The sequence below is a fragment of the Coregonus clupeaformis genome, chromosome 40 (genome assembly GCF_020615455.1).
Source record: "Coregonus clupeaformis isolate EN_2021a chromosome 40, ASM2061545v1, whole genome shotgun sequence".
NCBI lineage: Eukaryota > Metazoa > Chordata > Actinopteri > Salmoniformes > Salmonidae > Coregonus > Coregonus clupeaformis.
In genome coordinates this window covers 8,125,623-8,150,440 of record NC_059231.1, presented here as the reverse complement: position 1 = coordinate 8,150,440, position 24,818 = coordinate 8,125,623, and the positions used below count along the sequence as shown (strand labels likewise).

General features: G+C 47.8%; 1 protein-coding gene across 2 annotated transcripts in view; it reads right to left on the bottom strand.

The window, feature by feature from the left end:
• Nucleotides 1-24,818, bottom strand: part of ehhadh (enoyl-CoA, hydratase/3-hydroxyacyl CoA dehydrogenase) — a 29,435-nt gene that overhangs the window by 2,577 nt on the left and 2,040 nt on the right. Inside the window, exons 4-7 of one of the 2 annotated variants that reach the window (XM_041868568.2) lie at nucleotides 24,704-24,768; nucleotides 24,241-24,287; nucleotides 20,200-20,304; nucleotides 1,398-1,739 (exon numbers count right to left, since the gene is read on the bottom strand). In XM_041868568.2, coding sequence (XP_041724502.2) covers nucleotides 1,398-1,739; nucleotides 20,200-20,304; nucleotides 24,241-24,287; nucleotides 24,704-24,768 — 559 coding nt within the window. Of the gene's footprint in view, nucleotides 1-1,397; nucleotides 1,740-20,199; nucleotides 20,305-24,240; nucleotides 24,288-24,656; nucleotides 24,769-24,818 lie in introns of both variants that reach the window. The other variant, XM_041868567.2, reaches the window with a different exon arrangement.

The following is a 24,818-nucleotide window of genomic DNA, read 5'->3' as shown; positions in this document are numbered from 1 at the left end:
GCAAATAATGACACCTATTGGTAGATGGGTAAAAAAAAAAAAAAAGCAGACATTGAATATCCCTTTGAGCATGGTGATGTTATTAATTATTCTTTGGATGTTGTATCAATACACCCAGTCACTACAAAGATACAGGCGTCCTTCCTAACTCAGTTGACAGAGAGGAAGGAAACTGCTCAGGGATTTCACCATGAGACCAATGGTGACTTTAAAACAGTTACAGTTGAATGGCTGTGATAGGAGAAAACTGAGGATGGATCAACAACATTGTAGTTACTCCACAATACTAACCTAAATGACAGTGAAAAGAAGAACGCCTGTACAGAATACAAATATTCCAAAACAAGGCACCAATGTCATTTTATTTGATATAGTGTGTGTTTACCAGAAACGGTACTGGGATATAACGCTAGGATATAACGCTAGGATATAACGCTAGGATATAACGTTAAGATATAACGTTGAGATACAACGTTAAGATTTAACGTTAAGATTTAACGTTAAGATATAACGTTAGGCCAACGAGACAGTGTCCAAGATCTATAATTCTCTGGTAGAATGCCCTGCTTTTATTTCGTCACACTCACAACCGTAAGATATTTTCTGTAATTAGCTCACCGTTAACTCGTAAATAATGATCTTGTTGTGAGTTTATTTTCCTGTACTAACGAATACAAATTAGCTAAAGTTAAGATGTTGTCAGCTATATGATGCCACCGGTACTAGAGATCCTGGTTCGAATCCAGGCTCTGTCGTAGCCGGCCGCGACCGGGAGACCCATGGGGCGGCGCACAATTGGCCCAGCGTCGTCCAGGGTAGGGGAGGGAATGGCCGGCAGGGATGTAGCTCAGTTGATAGAGCATGGTGTTTGCAACGCCAGGGTTGTGGGTTCGATTCCCATGGGGGGCCAGTATGAAAAAATTATGTATGCACTCACTAACTGTAAGTCGCTCTGGATAAGAGCGTCTGCTAAATGACTAAAATGTAATGTAAATGTAAATGATATGGCCATTATTTGAACTGGCTAGCCAGCTAACTTAACGTAAGCTAGCTAGCCAACAAGCTAGAAATAAGCTAGAAACAAACCAAAAGATTGTTTCAAAAGTTGCTTTTAGTTGCCTGGTTTGCTAGATTGACATATAGTAAATTGAAAATACACCAGTTTTGCTATTTTGGACCACCAGGTTGCTGATGTCATGCAGACTGTCGTTTTTTGTGTTATACTTTTTTTCATAACGACAACGACAAGTTTGATGTCGGACGACAATAGAATGTTCATGATGTCACTGCGACAACGGTCTACAGACATGTCGACAGACGTAGTATAAACCAGCCTTTAGTCTTGAAAACCTGGATTTAAGAGTAGACTTCAGTGAAATAGAGGTTACACCTCTCACCAATGACAGCAGCTTTGCTGATGGTCCTGCCGGTGCTGTTGTTCCAGTTCGCCCCACTAGGCAGGCTCCACTTCCCCACCACCCTCTGGGAGAAGAAGGCATACTGCAGAGCTCGGGCCTGGCCGCTGTTGAACAGGGTGGCCATCAGATCTCTCTCCTTCTCCATACCCTGGGTGTAAGGTAGGGTGGCAGCCGCCCTCAGTGCCTGAACACAGGCCACCGGAGCCAGGGCACCCCGGGAGCGCTGCCGGACCTGGGCCATGACTTTGTCCAGGAGGGAGTCAACGTCTGGGGGGCAGGGACAGGCCAGGGTGCTCAGACGACGGGAGTCCAGGGGCTGACCTGAAACAAATCAAATCAAATCAAATGTTATTGGTCACATGCGCCGAATACAACAGGTGCAGACATTACAGTGAAATGCTTACTTACAGCCCTTAACCAACAGTGCATTTATTTTTAACAAAAAAAGTAAAAATAAAACAACAACAAATAAAGTGTTGAGAAAAAAAAGAGCGAAGTAAAATAAAATAACAGTAGGGAGGCTATATACAGGGGGTACGGTGCAGAGTCAATGTGCGGGGCACCGGCTAGTTGAGGTAGTTGAAGTAATATGTACATGTGGGTAGAGTTAAAGTGACTATGCATAAATAATTAACAGAGTAGCAGCAGCGTAAAAAGGATGGGGTGGGGGCAGTGCAAATAGTCCGGGTAGCCATGATTAGCTGTTCAGAATCTTATGGCTTGGGGGTAGAAGCTGTTGAGAAGTCTTTTGGACCTAGACTTGGCACTCCGGTACCAGCTTGCCGTGCGGTAGCAGAGAGAGAACAGTCTATGACTAGGGTGGATGAAGTCTTTGACAATTTTGAGGGCCTTCCTCTGACACCGCCTGTATAGAGGTCCTGGATGGCAGGAAGCTTGGCCCCAGTGATGTACTGGGCCGTATGCACTACTCTCTGTGGTGCCTTGCGGTCGGAGGCCAAGCAGTTGCCATACCAGAGCGATGATGCAACCAGTCAGGATGCTCTCGATGGTGCAGCTGTAGAATTTTTGAGGATCTGAGGACCCATGCCAAATCTTTTCAGTCTCCTGAGGGGGAAAAGGCTTTGTCGTGCCCTCTTCACGACTGTCTTGGTGTGTTTGGACCATGATAGTTTGTTGGTGATGTGGACACCAAGGAACTTGAAGCTCTCAACCTGTTCCACTACAGCCCGTCGATGACAATGGGGCGTGCTCAGTCCTCTTTTTTTTCCTGTAGTCCACAATCATCTCCTTTGTCTTGGTCACGTTGAGGGAGAGGTTGTTGTCCTGGCACCACACGGCCAGGTCTCTGACCTCCTCCCCTATAGGCTGTCTCATCGTTGTCGGTGATCAGGCCTACCACTGTTGTGTCGTCGGCAAACTTAATGATGGTGTTGGAGTCGGGTGCCTGGCCACGCAGTCATGGGGTGAACAGAGGTACAGGAGGGGGACTGAGCACGCACCCCTGAGGCCCCCGTGTTGAGAATCAGTGTGGCAGATGTGTTGTTACCTACCCTTACCACCTGGGGGCGGCCCCGTCAGGAAGTCCAGGATCCAGTTGCAGAGGGAGGTGTTTAGTCCCAGGATCCTTAGCTTAGTGATGAGCTTAGAGGGCACTATGGTGTTGAATGCTGAGCTGTAGTCAATGAATAGCATTCTCACGTAGGTGTTCCTCTTGTCCAGGTGGGAAAGGGCAGTGTGGAGTGCAATAGAGATTGCATCATCTGTGGATCTGTTGGGGCGGTATGCAAATTGGAGTGGGTCTAGGGTTTCTGGGATAATGCTGTTGATGTGAGCCATGACCAGCCTTTCAAAGCACTTCTGGCTACAGACGTCAGTGCTACGGGTCGGTAGTCATTTAGGCAGGTTATCTTAGAGTCCTTGGGCACGGGGACTATGGTGGTCTGCTTGAAACATGTTATATTACAGACTCAGTCAGGGACATGTTGAAAATGTCAGTGAAGACACTTGCCAGTTGGTCAGCACATGCTCGGAGTACGCGTCCTGGTAATCCGTCTGGCCCTGCGGCCTTGTGAATGTTGACCTGCTTAAAAGTCTTACTCACATCGGCTACGGAGAGCGTGATCACATAGTCATCCGGAACAGCTGGTGCTCTCATGCATGCTTCAGTGTTGCTTGCCTCGAAGCGAGCATAGAAGTGGTTTAGCTTCGTCTGGTAGGCTTGTGTCACTGGGCAGCTCGCGGCTGTGCTTCCCTTTGTAGTCTGTAATAGTTTTCAAGCCCTGCCACATCCGACGAGCGTCAGAGCCAGTGTAGTACGATTCAATCTTAGTCCTGTATTGACTCTTTGCCTGTTTGATGGTTCGTCGGAGGGCATAGCGGGATTTCTTATAAGCGTCCGGGTTAGAGTCCCGTTCCTTGAAAGCGGCAGTTCTACCCTTTAGCTCAGTGCGGATGTTTCCTGTAATCCATGGCTTCTGGTTGGGGTATGTGCGTCTACGGTCACTGTGGGGATGACATCATCGATGCACTTATTGATGAAGCCAGTGACTGATGTGGTGTACTCCTCAATGCTGTCTGAAGTATCCCGGAACATGTTCCAGTCTGTGCTAGCAAAACAGTCCTGTAGCTTAGCATCTGCGTCATCTGACCACTTTTTTATTAACCGAGTCACTGGTGCTTCCTGCTTTAGTTTTTGCTTATAAGCAGGAATCAGGAGGATAGAGTTATGGTCAGATTTGCCAAATGGAGGGGTGAGGAGAGCTTTGTATGCGTCTCTGTGTGTGGAGTAAAGGTGGTCTAGAGTTTTTTTTCCTCTGGTTGCACATTTAACATGCTGGTAGAAATTAGGTAGAACTGATTTAAGTTTCCCTGCATTAAAGTCCCCGGCCACTAGGAGCGCTGCATCTGGATGAGCGTTTTCCTGTTGATTTATGGCCTTGTACAACTCATTCAGTGCAATCTTAATGCCAGCATTGGTTTGTGGTGGTAAATAGACAGCTATGAAAAATATAGATGAAAACTCTCTTGGTAAATAGTGTGGTCTACAGCTTATCATTAAATACTCTACCTCAGGCGAGCAAAACCTCGAGACTTCCTTAGTATTTGATTTTGTGCACCAGCTGTTGAAACACACTCAATACAGATGAGACGGACTGAAACACAGAGATGAGACAGACTGAAACACAGAGATGAGACGGACTGAAACACAGAGATGAGATTTAAAACCCTGACAAGGTTAACCATACTGTTCAAGCTTTAGGCATTAACAAAGACAAAGTTATATGCTTCAGATATGGAGGCATGCTTTGCCCTCCTAATATTTTCATTGAAAAAGAGCGCCACCATGTGGTGGTCTCCGATAGAGGTGCCGGTTTAAATATATAGGTACAACTGTCCCAGAGTCCCGGTAAGAGGACTGACAATGACCAGCAGGAGACAGAGATACAATCCACACTTTATTACCACACACCAAACAGACACAACCATGTCCACTTACATGGTCAAAGACACACTCAACACCGGTCAGGGAGTCCAGAGGCAGGATTGTTCATGTGGTCAAAAGACACACTCAACACCGGTCAGGGAGCACTGGTTGGAGAACCTGCTGTGGCACTGGAGACCACTGGAGTCTAGGTGACCACCGGAACCCCTGGAGTCTAGGTGACCACCGGAACCCCTGGAGTCTAGGTGACCACCGGAACCCCTGGAGTCTAGGTGACCACCGGAACCCCTGGAGTCTAGGTGACCACCGGAACCCCCTGGAGTCTAGGTAACCACCGGAACCCCTGGAGTCCAGGTGACCACCGGAACCCCTGGAGTCCAGGTGACCACCGGAACCCCTGGAGTCCAGGTGACCACCGGAACCCCTGGAGTCCAGGTGACCACCGGAACCCCTGGAGTCCAGGTGACCACCGGAACCCCTGGAGTCCAGGTGACCACCGGAACCCCTGGAGTCCAGGTGACCACCGGAACCCCTGAGTCCAGGTGACCACCGGAACCCCTGGAGTCCAGATGACCACCGGAACCCCTGGAGTCCAGGTGACCACCGGAACCCCTGGAGTCCAGGTGACCACCGGAACCCCTGGAGTCCAGGTGACCACCGTACCCCCCAGAGTCTAGGTGACCACCGTACCCCCCAGAGTCTAGGTGACCACCGTACCCCCCAGAGTCTAGGTGACCACCGTACCCCCCAGAGTCTAGGTGGCGGCAGAACTGGCTAGCGGGCCGGTGGCTACAACATGAGTGAGAGGCAGCTGACCCGGCAGCCATGGCACCCAAGGCATTTGAGGCTGCTGCATTGCCCTGGGATCAGTATGCGGTTGGTCAATCCATCATGCTCAGGGGCTTTGGGGTGCTGGTCAGGCGTTGGGGTGCTGCCAGTCGCCAGGCGTTGGGGTGCTGCCAGTAGCCAGGCGTTGGGGTGCTGCCAGTAGCCAGGCGTTGGGGTGCTGCCAGTCGCCAGGCGTTGGGGTGCTGCCAGTAGCCAGGCGTTGGGGTGCTGCCAGTAGCCAGGCGTTGGGGTGCTGCCAGTCGCCAGGCGTTGGGGTGCTGCCAGTAGCCAGGCGTTGGGGGTGCTGCCAGTAGCCAGGCGTTGGGGTGCTGCCAGTCGCCAGGCGTTGGGGTGCTGCCAGTAGCCAGGCGTTGGGGTGCTGCCAGTAGCCAGGCGTTGGGGTGCTGCCAGTAGCCAGGCGTTGGGGTGCTGCCAGTAGCCAGGCGTTGGGGTGCTGCCAGTAGCCAGGCGTTGGGGTGCTGCCAGTAGCCAGGCGTTGGGGTGCTGCCAGTAGCCTGGCGTTGGGGTGCTGCCAGTAGCCAGGCGTTGGGGTGCTGCCAGTAGCCAGGCGTTGGGGTGCTGCCAGTAGCCAGGCGTTGGGGTGCTGCCAGTAGCCAGGCGTTGGGTGCTGCCAGTAGCCAGGCGTTGGGGTGCTGCCAGTCGCCAGGCGTTGGGGTGCTGCCAGTCGCCAGGCGTTGGGGTGCTGCCAGTCGCCAGGCGTTGGGGTGCTGCCAGTAGCCAGACTAACCTCCCCTGTTATTGTAATGGTGAGTGTTAGCATGTCTTGGGGGTATGATATATCACTACATGACCAAAAGTATGTGGACACTTGCTCGTTGAACATCTCATTCCAAAATCATGCATTCGGGCAGGTAGCGTTCTCCTGGCATCCACCAAACCCAGATTCTTCCGTTGGACTGCCAGATGGTGAGGCGTGATTCATCATTCCAGAGAACGCGTTTCCACTGCTCCAGAGTCCAATGGCGGCGAGCTTTACACCACTCCAGCCGACGCTTGGCATTGCACATGGTGAACTTAGGCTTGTGTGCGAATGTTCGGCCATGGAAACCCATTTCATGGAGCTTCTGACGAACAGTTCTTGTGCTGACGTTGGTTCCAGAGGCAGTCTATATATAGTGTATTTAGTGTATATATAGTGTATTTAGTGTATATATAGTGTATTTAGTGTATATATAGTGTATTTGTGCATCTACCTTTCTTACTCATCATTATTCAGGATTCTCTGTAATCATGTTACCATTCTATTCTTATTTATAATTAGTTTTTTATTACTGTCACTTATTTTCTTTGGTGCGAATAAATAAAATAAAAGTGACTCCAAAATGACACAATACATTATTTAACTTTTTATTTATTTTTTTACCCCCTTTTTCTCCCAAATGTTGATCTTGTCTCATCGCTGCAACTCCCCAACTGGCTCGGGAGAGGCGAAGGTCGAGTCATGCGTCCTCCGAAACATGACCCGGCAAACCGCGCTTCTTATCACCTGCCCGCTTAACCCGGAAGCCAGCCGCACCAATGTGTCGGAGGAAACGCCGTTCACCTGACGACTGGTCAGCCTGCAGGCGCCCGGCCCGCCACAAGGAGTCGCTAGAGCGCGATGAGCCAAGTATACAACCAAAACAAACAAAAAATGTCACCGTCCCAATACTGTTGGAGCTCACTGTCCTGAAACTCTAAGGGGTTTCTACAATCATGTTGGTCCATTTTTACATTTAAAATCAATTCCTGCTTTCTTGGAGCCCACTCAGCTACAGCATTGAGGAGCATTCACCCTAAACTCTACTGATTCCCACTCTGTAGCACTCCAACAGAGAACAATAACAGTGAATACGAGAGAAGAGGATGGACAGTTCTAAACCTGGTTAAAAGCCTCTTACATTCCTCTTCCGGTCTCCAGTGACATGGTGAGACAGTAATGGGATGAGATCCAGTGCAGCTCTGTTGAGTTAGATGCATCTCTGGCTCTGGGCCAGTTACATTTACATTTTAGTAATTTAGCAGACGCTCTTATCCAGAGCGACTTACAGTTAGTGAGTGGGTCATCATGGCCACCAAGCCTTAAAGGGACAGCCTCATCTCTGGCTCTGGGCCAGTTAGTGGGTCATCATGGCCACCAAGCCTTAAAGGGACAGCCTCATCTCTGGCTCTGGGCCAGTTAGTGGGTCATCATGGCCACCAAGCCTTAAAGGGACAGCCTCATCTCTGGCTCTGGGCCAGTTAGTGGGTCATCATGGCCACCAAGCCTTAAAGGGACAGTCTCATCTCTGGCTCTGGGCCAGTTAGTGGGTCATCATGGCCACCAAGCCTTAAAGGGACAGCCTCATCTCTGGCTCTGGGCCAGTTAGTGGGTCATCATGGCCACCAAGCCTGAAAGGGACAGCCTCATCTCTGGCTCTGGGCCAGTTAGTGGGTCATCGTGGCCACCAAGCCTTAAAGGGACAGCCTCATCTCTGGCTCTGGGCCAGTTAGTGGGTCATCATGGCCACCAAGCCTTAAAGGGACAGCCTCATCTCTGGCTCTGGGCCAGTTAGTGGGTCATCGTGGCCACCAAGCCTTAAAGGGACAGCCTCATCTCTGGCTCTGGGCCAGTTAGTGGGTCATCATGGCCACCAAGCCTTAAAGGGACAGCCTCATCTCTGGCTCTGGGCCAGTTAGTGGGTCATCGTGACCACCAAGCCTTAAAGGGACAGCCTCATCTCTGGCTCTGGGCCAGTTAGTGGGTCATCATGGCCACCAAGCCTTAAAGGGACAGCCTCATCTCTGGCTCTGGGCCAGTTAGTGGGTCATCATGGCCACCAAGCCTTAAAGGGACAGCCTCATCTCTGGCTCTGGGCCAGTTAGTGGGTCATCGTGGCCACCAAGCCTTAAAGGGACAGCCTCATCTCTGGCTCTGGGCCAGTTAGTGGGTCATCGTGGCCACCAAGCCTTAAAGGGACAGCCTCATCTCTGGCTCTGGGCCAGTTAGTGGGTCATCATGGCCACCAAGCCTTAAAGGGACAGCCTCATCTCTGGCTCTGGGCCAGTTAGTGGGTCATCATGGCCACCAAGCCTTAAAGGGACAGTCTCATCTCTGGCTCTGGGCCAGTTAGTGGGTCATCATGGCCACCAAGCCTTAAAGGGACAGCCTCATCTCTGGCTCTGGGCCAGTTAGTGGGTCATCGTGGCCACCAAGCCTTAAAGGGACAGCCTCATCTCTGGCTCTGGGCCAGTTAGTGGGTCATCATGGCCACCAAGCCTTAAAGGGACAGTCTCATCTCTGGCTCTGGGCCAGTTAGTGGGTCATCATGGCCACCAAGCCTTAAAGGGACAGCCTCATCTCTGGCTCTGGGCCAGTTAGTGGGTCATCGTGGCCACCAAGCCTTAAAGGGACAGCCTCATCTCTGGCTCTGGGCCAGTTAGTGGGTCATCATGGCCCACCAAGCCTTAAAGGGACAGCCTCATCTCTGGCTCTGGGACAGTTAGTGGGTCATCATGGCCACCAAGCCTTAAAGGGACAGCCTCATCTCTGGCTCTGGGCCAGTTAGTGGGTCATCGTGGCCACCAAGCCTTAAAGGGACAGCCTCATCTCTGGCTCTGGGCCAGTTAGTGGGTCATCATGGCCACCAAGCCTTAAAGGGACAGCCTCATCTCTGGCTCTGGGCCAGTTAGTGGGTCATCATGGCCACCAAGCCTTAAAGGGACAGCCTCATCTCTGGCTCTGAACCAGTTAGTGAGTCATCATGGCCACCAAGCCTTAAAGGGACAGCCTCATCTCTGGCTCTGGGTCAGTTAGTGGGTCATCATGGCCACCAAGCCTTAAAGGGACAGCCTCATCTCTGGCTCTGGGCCAGTTAGTGGGTCATCGTGGCCACCAAGCCTTAAAGGGACAGCCTCATCTCTGGCTCTGGGCCAGTTAGTGGGTCATCATGGCCACCAAGCCTTAAAGGGACAGCCTCATCTCTGGCTCTGGGCCAGTTAGTGGGTCATCGTGGCCACCAAGCCTTAAAGGACAGCCTCATCTCTGGCTCTGGGCCAGTTAGTGGGTCATCATGGCCACCAAGCCTTAAAGGGACAGTCTCATCTCTGGCTCTGGGCCAGTTAGTGGGTCATCATGGCCAACAAGCCTTAAAGGGACAGCCTCATCTCTGGCTCTGGGCCAGTTAGTGGGTCATCATGGCCACCAAGCCTTAAAGGGACAGCCTCATCTCTGGCTCTGGGCCAGTTAGTGGGTCATCATGGCCACCAAGCCTTAAAGGGACAGCCTCATCTCTGGCTCTGGGCCAGTTAGTGGGTCATCGTGGCCACCAAGCCTTAAAGGGACAGCCTCATCTCTGGCTCTGGGCCAGTTAGTGGGTCATCATGGCCACCAAGCCTTAAAGGGACAGCCTCATCTCTGGCTCTGGGCCAGTTAGTGGGTCATCGTGGCCACCAAGCCTTAAAGGGGACAGCCTCATCTCTGGCTCTGGGCCAGTTAGTGGGTCATCATGGCCACCAAGCCTTAAAGGGACAGCCTCATCTCTGGCTCTGGACCAGTTAGTGGGTCATCATGGCCACCAAGCCTTAAAGGGACAGCCTCATCTCTGGCTCTGGGCCAGTTAGGGGGTCATCGTGGCCACCAAGCCTTAAAGGGACAGCCTCATCTCTGGCTCTGGGCCAGTTAGTGGGTCATCGTGGCCACCAAGCCTTAAAGGGACAGCCTCATCTCTGGCTCTGGGCCAGTTAGTGGGTCATCATGGCCACCAAGCCTTAAAGGGACAGCCTCATCTCTGGCTCTGGGCCAGTTAGTGGGTCATCATGGCCACCAAGCCTTAAAGGGACAATCTCATCTCTGGCTCTGGGCCAGTTAGTGGGTCATCATGGCCACCAAGCCTTAAAGGGCCAGCCTCATCTCTGGCTCTGGGCCAGTTAGTGGGTCATCATGGCCACCAAGCCTTAAAGGGACAGCCTCATCTCTGGCTCTGGGCCAGTTAGTGGGTCATCATGGCCACCAAGCCTTAAAGGGACAGTCTCATCTCTGGCTCTGGGCCAGTTAGTGGGTCATCATGGCCACCAAGCCTTAAAGGGACAGCCTCATCTCTGGCTCTGGGCCAGTTAGTGGGTCATCGTGGCCACCAAGCCTTAAAGGGACAGCCTCATCTCTGGCTCTGGGCCAGTTAGTGGGTCATCATGGCCACCAAGCCTTAAAGGGACAGCCTCATCTCTGGCTCTGGGCCAGTTAGTGGGTCATCATGGCCACCAAGCCTTAAAGGGACAGCCTCATCTCTGGCTCTGGGCCAGTTAGTGGGTCATCGTGGCCACCAAGCCTTAAAGGGACAGCCTCATCTCTGGCTCTGGGCCAGTTAGTGGGTCATCGTGGCCACCAAGCCTCATCTCTGGGTGACTATGGGTGCATCCCAAATGGCAACCTATTCACTATATAGTGCACTACTTTTGAGGCCCAGGACTGGGTTTGTTGTATTAGCTACAGAGGAGTTTGATCGTTGAAGCGTGGCGTGTCAAAAGTAGTGCACTATATAGGAAATAGGGCACCATTTGGGACTCATCTCAGGTCCTATAACAGACTGGTTCTCTGAACATGCAGAGAGTATTACTCAGAGCACAACTGCTTAACTAAAGAAGGTTGGTCAAATATCATCCGAAGGCCACTGATTCCAACACTGCACCATCAAATATTATCCGAAGGCCACTGATTCCAACACTGCACCATCAAATATCATCCGAAGTCCACTGATTCCAACACTGCACCATCAAATATTATCCGAAAGCCACTGATTCCAACACTGCACCATCAAATATTATCCGAAGGCCACTGATTCCAACACTGCACCATCAAATATTATCCGAAGGCCACTGATTCCAACACTGCACCATCAAATATTATCCGAAGGCCACTGATTCCAACACTGCACCATCAAATATTATCCGAAGGCCACTGATTCCAACACTGCACCATCAAATATTATCCGAAGGCCACTGATTCCAACACTGCACCATCAAATATTATCCGAAGGCCACTGATTCCAACACTGCACCATCAAATATTATCCGAAGGCCACTGATTCCAACACTGCACCATCAAATATTATCCGAAGGCCACTGATTCCAACACTGCACCATCAAATATTATCCGAAGGCCACTGATTCCAACACTGCACCATCAAATATCAGACTGACCCCCTTCCATCTGAAGGCCACTCTGATTCCAATGTACTTTTAGGTGGTATTACTCATGCACTTAATCTGTTGGTCTGCGACGTGACGTGTGATTGGGTTGTACAGAGGGTAAAGGCTGGTTGTGCTGACAGATGTCACGACTAGCTTCTGTTAATCTTTCCTCTCAGACAGGGAGGAATCACACAGCTCAATGGAGAAAAATAAATCAGCTGTGTGTGTGTGTGTGTGTGTTTGTGTGAGGCAGAGAGAAAGAGAGAGTAGGAGAGGAAAAGAGAGACAGAGAAATTGCCACCTGATAACATCAGGTTACTTTGAGCCTCTGCCTCTCTCATTGATGACTTCCTGTCAAAAGCTGGACAATCATCTTTCGTCTGCCAACCTTTGTTTGTCTAAAAGGTTATTGCTTCATCAGATAGAGAGCTGCTCCAACTAGACACCAGAGGACTGACCCCCTCCCAGCCCATCCCTACATACACACTGACCCCCTCCCAGCCCTCCCTACATACACACTGACCCCCTCCCAGCCCTCCCTAAATACACACTGACCCCCTCCCAGCCCATCCCTACATACACACTGACCCCCTCCCAGCCCTCCCTACATACACACTGACCCCCTCCCAGCCCTCCCTACATACACACTGACCCCCTCCCAGCCCATCCCTACATACACACTGACCCCCTCCCAGCCCATCCCTACATACACACTGACCCCCTCCCAGCCCTCCCTAAATACACACTGACCCCCTCCCAGCCCTCCCTACATACACACTGACCCCCTCCCAGCCCTCCCTACATACACACTGACCCCCTCCCAGCCCATCCCTAAATACACACTGACCCCCTCCCAGCCCTCCCCTACATACACACTGACCCCTCCCAGCCCTCCCTACATACACACTAATGATGCTGATGGATGAATTTGTCCCACCCAGAGCAGGCTCAGCATGAGGTGTGTATCCACCCAGAGCAGGCTCAGCATGAGGTGTGTATCCACCCAGAGCAGGCTCAGCATGAGGTGTGTATCCACCCAGAGCAGGCTCAGCATGAGGTGTGTATCCACCCAGAGCAGGCTCAGCATGAGGTGTGTATCCACCCACAGATGTCTCTGTCCTGTCCAGACTACTACCACTAATGAACTTAGAGAATCACCTGAAACACGTCTCTCTCCTATTCTAAACACTTTCTCCCAGTAGAACACTTCCTCCCAGTAGAACACTTCCTACCAGTAGAACACTTCCTCCCAGTAGAACACTTCCTACCAGTAGAACTTTCCTCCCAGAAACCCAACCGCTGTTGTCATGTAGACAGTTACAGTGGGGAAAAAAAGTATTTAGTCAGCCACCAATTGTGCATGTTCTCCCACTTAAAAAGATGAGAGAGGACTGTAAATTTCATCATAGGTACACGTCAACTATGACAGACAAAATGAGGGAAAAAAATCCAGAAAATCACATTGTAGGATTTTTTATGAATTTATTTGCAAATTATGGTGGAAAACAAGTATTTGGTCAATAACAAAAGTTTCTCAATACTTTGTTATATACCCTTTGTTGGCAATGACACAGGCCAAACGTTTTCTGTAAGTCTTCGCAGGTTTTCACACACTGTTGCTGGTATTTTGGCCCATTCCTCCATGCAGATCTCCTCTAGAGCAGTGATGTTTTGGGGCTGTCGCTGAGCAACACGGACTTTCAACTCCCTCCAAAGATTTTCTATGGGGTTGAGATCTGGAGACTGGCTAGGCCACTCCAGGACCTTGAAATGCTTCTTACGAAGCCACTCCTTCGTTGCCCGGGCGGTGTTTTTGGGATCATTGTCATGCTGAAAGACCCAGCCACGTTTCATCTTCAATGCCCTTGCTGATGGAAGGAGGTTTTCACTCAAAATCTCACGATACATGGCCCCATTCATTCTTTCCTTTACACGGATCAGTCGTCCTGGTCCCTTTGCAGAAAAACAGCCCCAAAGCATGATGTTTCCACCCCCCATGCTTCACAGTAGGTATGGTGTTCTTTGGATGCAACTCAGCATTCTTTGTCCTCCAAACACGACGAGTTGAGTTTTTACCAAAAAGTTATATTTTGGTTTCATCTGACCATATGATTTTTTTTCAATATGACATTTTCAATATGACATTCTCCCAATCCTCTTCTGGATCATCCAAATGTACTCTAGCAAACTTCAGACGGGCCTGGACATGTACTGGCTTAAGCAGGGGGACACGTCTGGCACTGCAGGATTTGAGTCCCTGGCGGCGTAGTGTGTTACTGATGGTAGGCTTTGTTACTTTGGTCCCAGCTCTCTGCAGGTCATTCACTAGGTCCCCCATGTGGTTCTGGGATTTTTGCTCACCATTCTTGTGATCATTTTGACCCCACGGGGTGAGATCTTGCGTGGAGCCCCAGATCGAGGGAGATTATCAGTGGTCTTGTATGTCTTCCATTTCCTAATAATTGCTCCCACAGTTGATTTCTTCAAACCAAGCTGCTTACCTATTGCAGATTCAGTCTTCCCAGCCTGGTGCAGGTCTACAATTTTGTTTCTGGTGTCCTTTGACAGCTCTTTGGTTTTGGCCATAGTGGTGTTTGGAGTGTGACTGTTTGAGGTTGTGGACAGGTGTCTTTTATACTGATAACAAGTTCAAACAGGTGCCATTAATACAGGTAACGAGTGGAGGACAGAGGAGCCTCTTAGAAGAAGTTACAGGTCTGTGAGAGCCAGAAATCTTGCTTGTTTGTAGTTGACCAAATACTTATTTTCCACCATAATTTGCAAATAAATTCATTAAAAATCCTACAATGTGATTTTCTGGATTTATTTCTTCTCAATTTGTCTGTCATAGTTGACGTGTACCTATGATGAAAATTACAGGCCTCTCTCATCTTTTTAAGTGGGAGAACTTGCACAATTGGTGGCTCACTAAATACTTTTTTCCCCCACTGTATTTCCCCCATCAGCCTCTTCCATCCTGTTCACTGGCAGGAAATTAAAGCCACTTTGACAGAAAGCACTTTGTTCGGTGCTCCCAGAAGGCAATAATACTGATGACACATTGTCCCACAGGACACTCCTGCACTGTGGCCATGGAAACCACACTAACTAGCGGGTGGTTTGTGTTTAAAAGCATAATTCAGTCTAGTCACAGGTGTTAAAGTATCATTCAGTCTAGTCACAGGTGTTAAAGTATCATTCAGTCTAGTCACAGGTGTTAAAGTATCATTCAGTCTAGTCACAGGTGTTAAAGCTCTGTTACCTATGACCTCAAGACACTACAGAGGGTGGTCTGGAACCAACACGACCCTGAACAGCTTCTACCCCCAAGCCATAAGACTGCTAAATAACTAATCAAATGGCTACCCCAGACTACCTGCATTGACCCGTTGGACTAACTCTCTTGTACTGACTCTATGCACAAACACTGGACTCTACCCACACACTCACACATACTTACACTGACACCCCAACACACACACACACACACACACACACACACTTACACACTCACCACACGCTGCTGCTACTGTCTATTATCTATCCTGTTGCCTAGTCACTTTACCCCTACCTACAGTATACTGCTGCTACCGTCTATTATCTATCCTGTTGTCTAGTCCCTTTACCCCTACCTACAGTATACTGCTGCTACTGTCTATTATCTATCCTGTTGTCTAGTCACTTTACCCCTACCTACAGTATACTGCTGCTACCGTCTATTATCTATCCTGTTGTCTAGTCACTTTACCCCTACCTACAGTATACTGCTGCTACTGTCTATTATCTATCCTGTTGCCTAGTCCCTTTACCCCTACCTACAGTATACTGCTGCTACTGTCTATTATCTATCCTGTTGTCTAGTCACTTTACCCCCTACCTACAGTATACTGCTGCTACTGTCTATTATCTATCCTGTTGCCTAGTCCCTTTACCCCTACCTACAGTATACTGCTGCTACTGTCTATTATCTATCCTGTTGTCTAGTCACTTTACCCCTACCTACAGTATACTGCTGCTACTGTCTATTATCTATCCTGTTGTCTAGTCACTTTACCCCTACCTACAGTATACTGCTGCTACTGTCTATTATCTATCCTGTTGTCTAGTCACTTTACCCCTACCTACAGTATACTGCTGCTACCGTCTATTATCTATCCTGTTGTCTAGTCACTTTACCCCTACCTACAGTATACTGCTGCTACTGTCTATTATCTATCCTGTTGCCTAGTCCCTTTACCCCTACCTACAGTATACTGCTGCTACTGTCTATTATCTATCCTGTTGTCTAGTCACTTTACCCCCTACCTACAGTATACTGCTGCTACTGTCTATTATCTATCCTGTTGCCTAGTCCCTTTACCCCTACCTACAGTATACTGCTGCTACTGTCTATTATCTATCCTGTTGCCTAGTCCCTTTACCCCTACCTACAGTATACTGCTGCTACTGTCTATTATCTATCCTGTTGTCTAGTCACTTTACCCCTACCTACAGTATACTGCTGCTACTGTCTATTATCTATCCTGTTGTCTAGTCACTTTACCCCTACCTACAGTATACTGCTGCTACTGTCTATTATCTATCCTGTTGTCTAGTCACTTTACCCCCTACCTACAGTATACTGCTGCTACTGTCTATTATCTATCCTGTTGTCTAGTCACTTTACCCCCTACCTACAGTATACTGCTGCTACTGTCTATTATCTATCCTGTTGTCTAGTCACTTTACCCCTACCTACAGTATACTGCTGCTACTGTCTATTATCTATCCTGTTGTCTAGTCACTTTACCCCCTACCTACAGTATACTGCTGCTACTGTCTATTATCTATCCTGTTGCCTAGTCACTTTACCCCTACCTACAGTATACTGCTGCTACTGTCTATTATCTATCCTGTTGTCTAGTCACTTTACCCCTACCTACAGTATACTGCTGCTACTGTCTATTATCTATCCTGTTGCTTAGTCACTTTACCCCTACCTACAGTATACTGCTGCTACTGTCTATTATCTATCCTGTTGTCTAGTCACTTTACCCCTACCTACAGTATGCTGCTGCTACTGTCTATTATCTATCCTGTTGTCTAGTCACTTTACCCCTACTTACAGTATACTGCTGCTACTGTCTATTATCTATCCTGTTGTCTAGTCACTTTACCCCTACCTACAGTATACTGCTGCTACTGTCTATTATCTATCCTGTTGTCTAGTCACTTTACCCCTACCTACCTGGTACCCCATATAGCCATGTTATTACCTGGTACCCCATATAGCCATGTTATTACCTGGTACCCCATATAGCCATGTTATTACCTGGTACCCCATATAGCCATGTTATTACCTGGTACCCCATATAGCCATGTTATTACCTGGTACCCCATATAGCCATGTTATTACCTGGTACCCCATATAGCCATGTTATTACCTGGTACCCCATATAGCCATGTTATTACCTGGTACCCCATATAGCCTGCACATCGACTCTGTATATAGCCACGTTATTACCTGGTACTCCCTGTATATAGCCATGTTATTACCTGGTACTTCCTGTATATAGACATGCTATTACCTGGTACTTCCTGTATATAGCCATGTTATTACCTGGTACTTCCTGTATATAGCCACGTTATTACCTGGTACTTCCTGTATACAGCCATGTTATTACCTGGTACTTCCTGTATACAGCCATGTTATTACCTGGTACTTCCTGTATATAGCCACGTTATTACCTGGTACTCCCTGTATATAGCCATGTTATTACCTGGTACTTCCTGTATATAGCCACGTTATTACCTGGTACTTCCTGTATATAGCCACGTTATTACCTGGTACTTCCTGTATACAGCCATGTTATTACCTGGTACTCCCTGTATATAGCCATGTTATTACCTGGTACTTCCTGTATACAGCCATGTTATTACCTGGTACTTCCTGTATATAACCACTTTATTTGTACTTAATGTTATTTGTTATCCACTGTGTTTTTTTATTCCTTGTGTCACTATTTCTATTTTAGTTTTTTATATTTTTATATTTAACTCTGCATTGTTGGAAAAGGACCCGTAAGTTTCACGGTTAGTCTATACCTGTTGTTTACCAAACGTGACGAATAAAATCCACTTCAATCAGTGTAGATGAAGGGGAGGAGACAGGTTAAAGAAGGATTTTTAAGCCTTGAGGCAATTGAGACATGGATTGTGTATGTGCGCCATTCAGAGGGTGAATGGGCAAGACAAAAGATTTAAGTGACTTTGAACGTGGTAACAAAATCTAATTAAATCAGATTATATTTGTCACATGCCCTGAATACAACAGATGTTGACCTTACTGTGAAATGCTTACTTACAAGCCCTTAACCAACAATGCAGTTCAAGAAATAGAGTTAAGAAAATATTTACTAAATGTAAATAGTCCGGGTGGCCATTTGATTAATTGTTCAGCAGTCTTATGGCTTGGGGGTAGAAGCTGTTCAGGAGCCTTTTGGACCTAGACTTGGCGCTCCGGTACCGCTTGCCGTGCAGTAGCAGAGAGAACTTTGACCATTTTTAGGGCCTTCCTCTGACACCGCCTGGTATAGAGGTCCTGGATGGCAGGAAGCCCCAGTGATGTACTGGGCCGTACGCACTACCCTTTCTAGCGCCTTATGGTCGCCCAGCAGTTGCCATACCAGGCGGTGATGAAACCGGTCAGGATGCTCTCGATGGTGCAGCTGTATAACTTTTTGAGGATCTGAAACAGGTACAAAAGTATCTATATCCACAGTAAAACAAGTCCTATATCGACATAACCTGCAAGGCCGCTCAGCAAGGAAGAAGCCACTGCTCCGAAACCACCATAGAAAAGCCAGACTACGGTTTGCAACTGCACATGGGGACAACGATCTTACTTTTTGGAGAAATGTCCTCTGGTCTGATTAAACAAAAAATAGAACTGTTTGGCCATAATTACCATCGTTATGTTTGAAGGAAAAGAGGGTGGCTTGCAAGCCGAAGAACACCATCCCAACCGTGAAGAACAGGGGTGGCAGCATCATGCTGTGGGGGTGCTTTGCTGCAGGAGGGACTGGTGCACTTCACAAAATAGATGGTATCATGAGGAAGGAAAATTATGTGGATATATTGAAGCAACATCTCAAGACATCAGTCAGGAAGTTAAAGCTTGGTCGCAAATGGGTCTTCCAAATGGACAATGACCCCAAGCATACTTCCAAAGTTGTGGCAAAATGACTTAAGGACAACAAAGTCAAGGTATTGGAGTGGCCATCACAAAGCCCTGACCTCAATCCTATAGACAATTTGTGGGCAGAACTGAAAAAGCGTGTGCGAGCAAGGAGGACTACAAACCTGACTCAGTTACACCAGCTCTGTCAGGAGGAATGGGCCAAAATTCACCCAACTTATTGTGGGAAGCTTCTGGAAGGCTACCCGAAACGTTTGACCCAAGTTAAACAATTTAAAGGCAATGCTACCAAATACTAATTGAGTGTATGTAAACTTCTGACCCACTGGGAATGTGATGAAATAAATAAAAGCTGAAATAAATCATTCTCTCTACTATTATTCTGACATTTCACATTCTTAAAATAAAATGGTGATCCTAACTGACCTAAGACAGGGAATTTTTACTAGGATTAAATGTCAGGAAAACTGAAAAACTGAGTTTAAATGTATTTGGCTAAGGTGTATGTAAACTTCCGACTTCAACTGTATATAGACCTGAGTTGTGTGTGTGTGTGTGTGTGTGTGTGTATTATGAGTGTGTTATGTGTGTGTGTATTATGAATGCAGGGCTGAGTTGTAACCTTTGATCATATGTACATATTTCCCCTCCTCAGAATGACCTGCAACAAGAAACCCAGTACTGGGCACATAGGGTTCTGGTCTAAAGTAGTGCACTACTGTTGATAGGGCTCTGGTCTAAAGTAGTGCACTATATAGGGAATAGGGTGCCATTCTCTGGTCTAAAGTAGTGCACTATATAGGGAATAGGGTGCCATTCTCTGGTCTAAAGTAGTGCACTATATAGGGAATAGGGTGCCATTTGGGACGGAACCCCAGTACTAATGTCAGAGTGTACTGTAGGGCCATGATGATTCATATTCTAACTGTGTCTTCCCTTTTCAACCTTCTAAATAACACACCAAAACATTGATCTATTTTCCGTCATGGTTTTAGCTGTGAAAGGTCACTAATAGAAAACGGAAAGGTGTCATAAATGTATTTTTTTTTCGCACACATCCTTTCTGAATTTAAAAGTAATCATCTAGTTTTTCAAAAGTATCTGTAATCAGATCACAATATTTTAGCTTGAAACGTAACAGACTACAGTTACAGTTTTTTTGTATTCCCCAACCCATCACCTATCATGATGTCATCAACTCTTACCTGCAACGCTCCTGACGAAGTCCACGGCCAGGTCCACAGCGTTGCTATCGGTAACCTGATCTAGGATCCCCAGCTTCAGGGCCTCAGCAGCAGAGATATGGCGACCTGGGAAGGATACGACGGGTTACGACGGGTTACACAGGCAGCCCTGGGAAGGATACGACGGGTTACGACGGGTTACACAGGCAGCCCTGGGAAGGATACGACGGGTTACGACGGGTTACACAGGCAGCCCTGGGAAGGATACGACGGGTTACACAGGCAGCCCTGGGAAGGATACGACGGGTTACGACAGCCCAATTCTCATATTTTTGGTCCAATCACATTAGATATTTTCACATTGCATATTTTTCGGATACACTATTCAGAAAGTATTCAGACCCCTTCCCTTTTTCCATATGTTGTTACGTTACAGCCCTAATCTAAAATGGATTTCAATTATTTTTTTCAACCTACACACAATACCCCATAATGACTAACCAAAAAAAAGTTTTTTAGATATTTTTGCTAATTTATTAAGAATTAAAAACTGAAACATCACATTTACATAAGTATTCAGACCTTTTACTCAGTACCTTGTTGAAGCACCTTTGGCAGCGATTACAGCCTTGAGTCTTCTTGGGTATGACGCTACAAGCTTGGCACACCTGTATTTGGGGAGTTTCTCCCATTCTTCTCTGCAGATCCTCTCAAGCTCTGTCAGGTTGGATGGGGAGCGTCGCTGCACAGCTATTCTCAGGTCTCTCCAGAGATGTTCGATTGCGTTCAAGTCCGGGCTCTGGCTGGGCCACTCAAGGACATTCAGAGATTTGTCCCAAAGCCACTGCTGTGTTGTCTTGGCTGTGGGCTTAGGGTCGTTGTCCTGCTGGAAGGTGAACCTTCACCCCAGTCTGAGGTCCTGAGCGCTCTGGAGAAGGTTTTCATCAAGGATCTCTCTGTACTTTGCTCTGTTCATCTTTCCCTCGATTCTGACTATTCTCCCAGTCCCTGCTTCCGAAAAACATCCCCACAGCATGACGCTGCCACCACCATGCTTCACTGTAGGGATGGTGCCAGGTTTCCTCCAGATGTGATGCTTGGCATTCAGTCCAAAGAATTCAATCTTGGTTTCATCAGACCAGAGAATCTTGCTTCTCATGGTCTGAGAGTCCTTTAGGTGCCTTTTGGCAAACTCCAAGCGGGCTGTCATGTGCCTTTAACTGAGGAGTGGCTTCCGTCTGGCCACTCTAGCATAAAGGCCTGATTGGTGGAGTGCTGCAGAGATGGTTGTCCTTCTGGAAGGTTCTCCCATCTCCACAGAGGAACTCTGGAGGTCTGTCAGAGTGACCATCGGGCTCTTGGTCACCTCCCTGACCAAGGCCCTTCTCCCCCGATTGCTCAGTTTGGCCGGGCGGCCAGCTCTAGGAAGAGTCTTGGTGGTTCCAAACTTCTTCCATTTAAGAATGATGGAGGCTACTGTGTTCTTGGGGACCTTCAATGCTGCATAAATGTTTTGGTACCCTTCCCCAGATCTGTGCCTCGACACAATCCTGTCTCAGAGCTCTACGGACAATTCCTTCCACCTCATGGCTTGGTTTTTGCTCTGACATGCACTGTCAACTGTGGGACCTTATATAGACAGGTGTGTGCCTTTCCAAATCATGTCCAATCAATTGAATTCAACACAGCTGGACTCCAATCAAGTTGTAGAAACATCTCAAGGATGATCAATGGAAACAGGATTCACCTGAGCTCAATTTCACGTCTCATAGCAAAGGGTCTGAATACTTATGTAAATAATGTATTTTTTATTTTTAATACATTTGCAAACATTTCTAAAAACCTGTTTTTGCTTTGGCATTATGGGGTATTGTGTGTAGATTGATGAGGGAAAAAATGTATTTAATCCATTTTAGAATAAGGCTGTAACGTAACAAAATGTGGAAAAAGTCAAGGGGTCTGAATACTTTCAGAATGCACTGTATATACAAAAGTATGTGGACACCCCTTCACATTAGACAAACATTGGCAGTAGAATGGCCTTACTGAAGAGCTCAGTGACTTTCAATGTGGAAGCGTCATAGGATGCCACCTTTACAACGAGTCAGTTCATCAAATTTCTGCCCTGCTAGAGCTGCCCCGGTCAACTGTAAGTGCTGTTATTGTGAAGTGGAAACGTCTAGGAGCAACAACGGCTCAGCCGCGAAGTGGTAGGCCACACAAGCTCATAGAACGGGACTGCCAAGTGCTAAAGCGCATAAAAATCGTCTGTCCTCAGTTGCAACACTCACTACCAAGTTCCAAACTGCCTCTGGAAGCAATGTCAGCACAAGAACTGTACGCCGGGAGTTTCATGAAATGGGTTTCCATGGCCGAGCAGCCGCACACAAGCCTAAGATCATCATGCGCAATGCCAAGCATCAGCTGGAGTGGTGTAAAGCTCGCCACCATTGAACTCTGGAGCAGTGGAAACACATTCTCTGGAGTGATGAATCACGCAGGCTTCACCATCTGACAGTCCGACGAACAAATCTGGCTTTGGAGAACGCTACCTGCCCCAATGCACTGCGCCAATGATTTTGGAATGAGATGTTTGATGAGCAGGACTTACCCTAAAGCCAGATTAATTCCTTAAAAGACTGAATTAGGGTCTGGGCTGTAAAATAAGACCCTGCGTTTACAACCCAATTCTGATCATTTGTTCGTACACTACATTACCAAAAGTATGTGGACACCAAGAAAACTTCTAGTGACTACGTTTTCATTGCCAAGCAGGCCTAACAGCACGGAATAGAAAGGTGACTGCTCAATTGGTACAATGCTGACCCCTGCTGGAGATAAGGACAAAGTAAGTATCTGGCAGCACTAGGGGTGTAACGATTCGTTTTAACAACGATTCGATTTGTATCACGATTCGTGGTTGTCGATACGATTCAAGGACGATATTGGTTAATTTAGAACGATACGATCCGAAATGATTCAGTGACTTGAAATCGATTCAGTAACCTTTTAGCCAAAAATTCAACCAGTGTGACTGAAATAAATACCTGGTAACCAGTTGCATTTTAATGGCTGGCATAAGTCTTGATATTTTTAACAGTGTTTCATGCCTCCATGCAGACCATCTGGTATTATGAAACTTACCCAGTTCCACAAAGGAGATCCCATTTTCTTCACATAGCTTTATTCAGTGCAGCAGTTTTTTTTGCTCCACCTTTTTGTAAATAAAACTGCAGCAGCTTGACCACAGAGCGATGAAATGTCTCACAGTAAGGAACGTTGCGATCAGCTGATTTCGCGCAATTCTCCAGTGTGTGTGCGGTGCACAGAATGTGCACAAGGGAGTCTCCAACCGCAGCATGTTGCCGGAGTTTTGGCACAACGCCGTTGTAGATACCTACGTTTCTTTGTAGGTGGCGAAACGCCAAAGAAGCTGCTTAATGTCTGTTGCTTTTTGGACATCCCTGACAGTAGTTGACAAGCAACATGTCATGTGTAAGGTTAGATGAGAAGATCGGTCAAGTACGCAAAGGCGCGTAGTAACACAAGTGGCATTACGCATTCCTGATTTTTGTCGCGCTTGCGTGTCTGCGTACAAGTTATGCGCACCCATGCATATAAAGTCTGACATGCTTAAATCCAATGGGTTATTTCCTAGTATCGATACAATCGATTTATTACATTTTAAAACGATGTTAGATCGATATATGTTGTCCAAAAGGCCAACTCGCCGAGCACAGATCGATGTAGTTGGATCATATGAATATAAATCGATACATCGATGTAGTAGATGGATCGTTACACCCCTAGGCAGCACCCTTTTAAGTAATAAATACTGTAAGCATTTTATGTAAAACAATGCTAATTATATATTACGAATACAAACTGCACCCATTATGCATCTGTACATTGAATGTGCAAAGACATGAGATTAAAATACATTTCCTGTGTGAGTTACCTGTGGTGATGAGGTCGAGGGCAGCTGTTAACCCTATGAGTCTGGGTCTTACCTGTGGTGATGAGGTCGAGGGCAGCTGTTAACCCTATGAGTCTGGGTCTTACCTGTAGTGATGAGGTCGAGGGCAGCTGTTAACCCTATGAGTCTGGGTCTTACCTGTGGTGATGAGGTCGAGGGCAGCTGTTAACCCTATGAGTCTGGGTCTTACCTGTAGTGATGAGGTCGAGGGCAGCTGTTAACCCTATGAGTCTGGGTCTTACCTGTGGTGATGAGGTCGAGGGCAGCTGTTAACCCTATGAGTCTGGGTCTTACCTGTAGTGATGAGGTCGAGGGCAGCTGTTAACCCTATGAGTCTGGGTCTTACCTGTGGTGATGAGGTCGAGGGCAGCTGTTAACCCTATGAGTCTGGGTCTTACCTGTAGTGATGAGGTCGAGGGCAGCTGTTAACCCTATGAGTCTGGGTCTTACCTGTGGTGATGAGGTCGAGGGCAGCTGTTAACCCTATGAGTCTGGGTCTTACCTGTGGTGATGAGGTCGAGGGCAGCTGTTAACCCTGTGAGTCTGGGCAGACGTTGTGTCCCTCCTGCAGCTGGCAGCAGACCAAGGGTCACCTCTGGAAGTCCTAGAAGAGCCTGAAAACAGTCATCAGTCATCAGTCATCAGTCATCAGTCATCACATTTA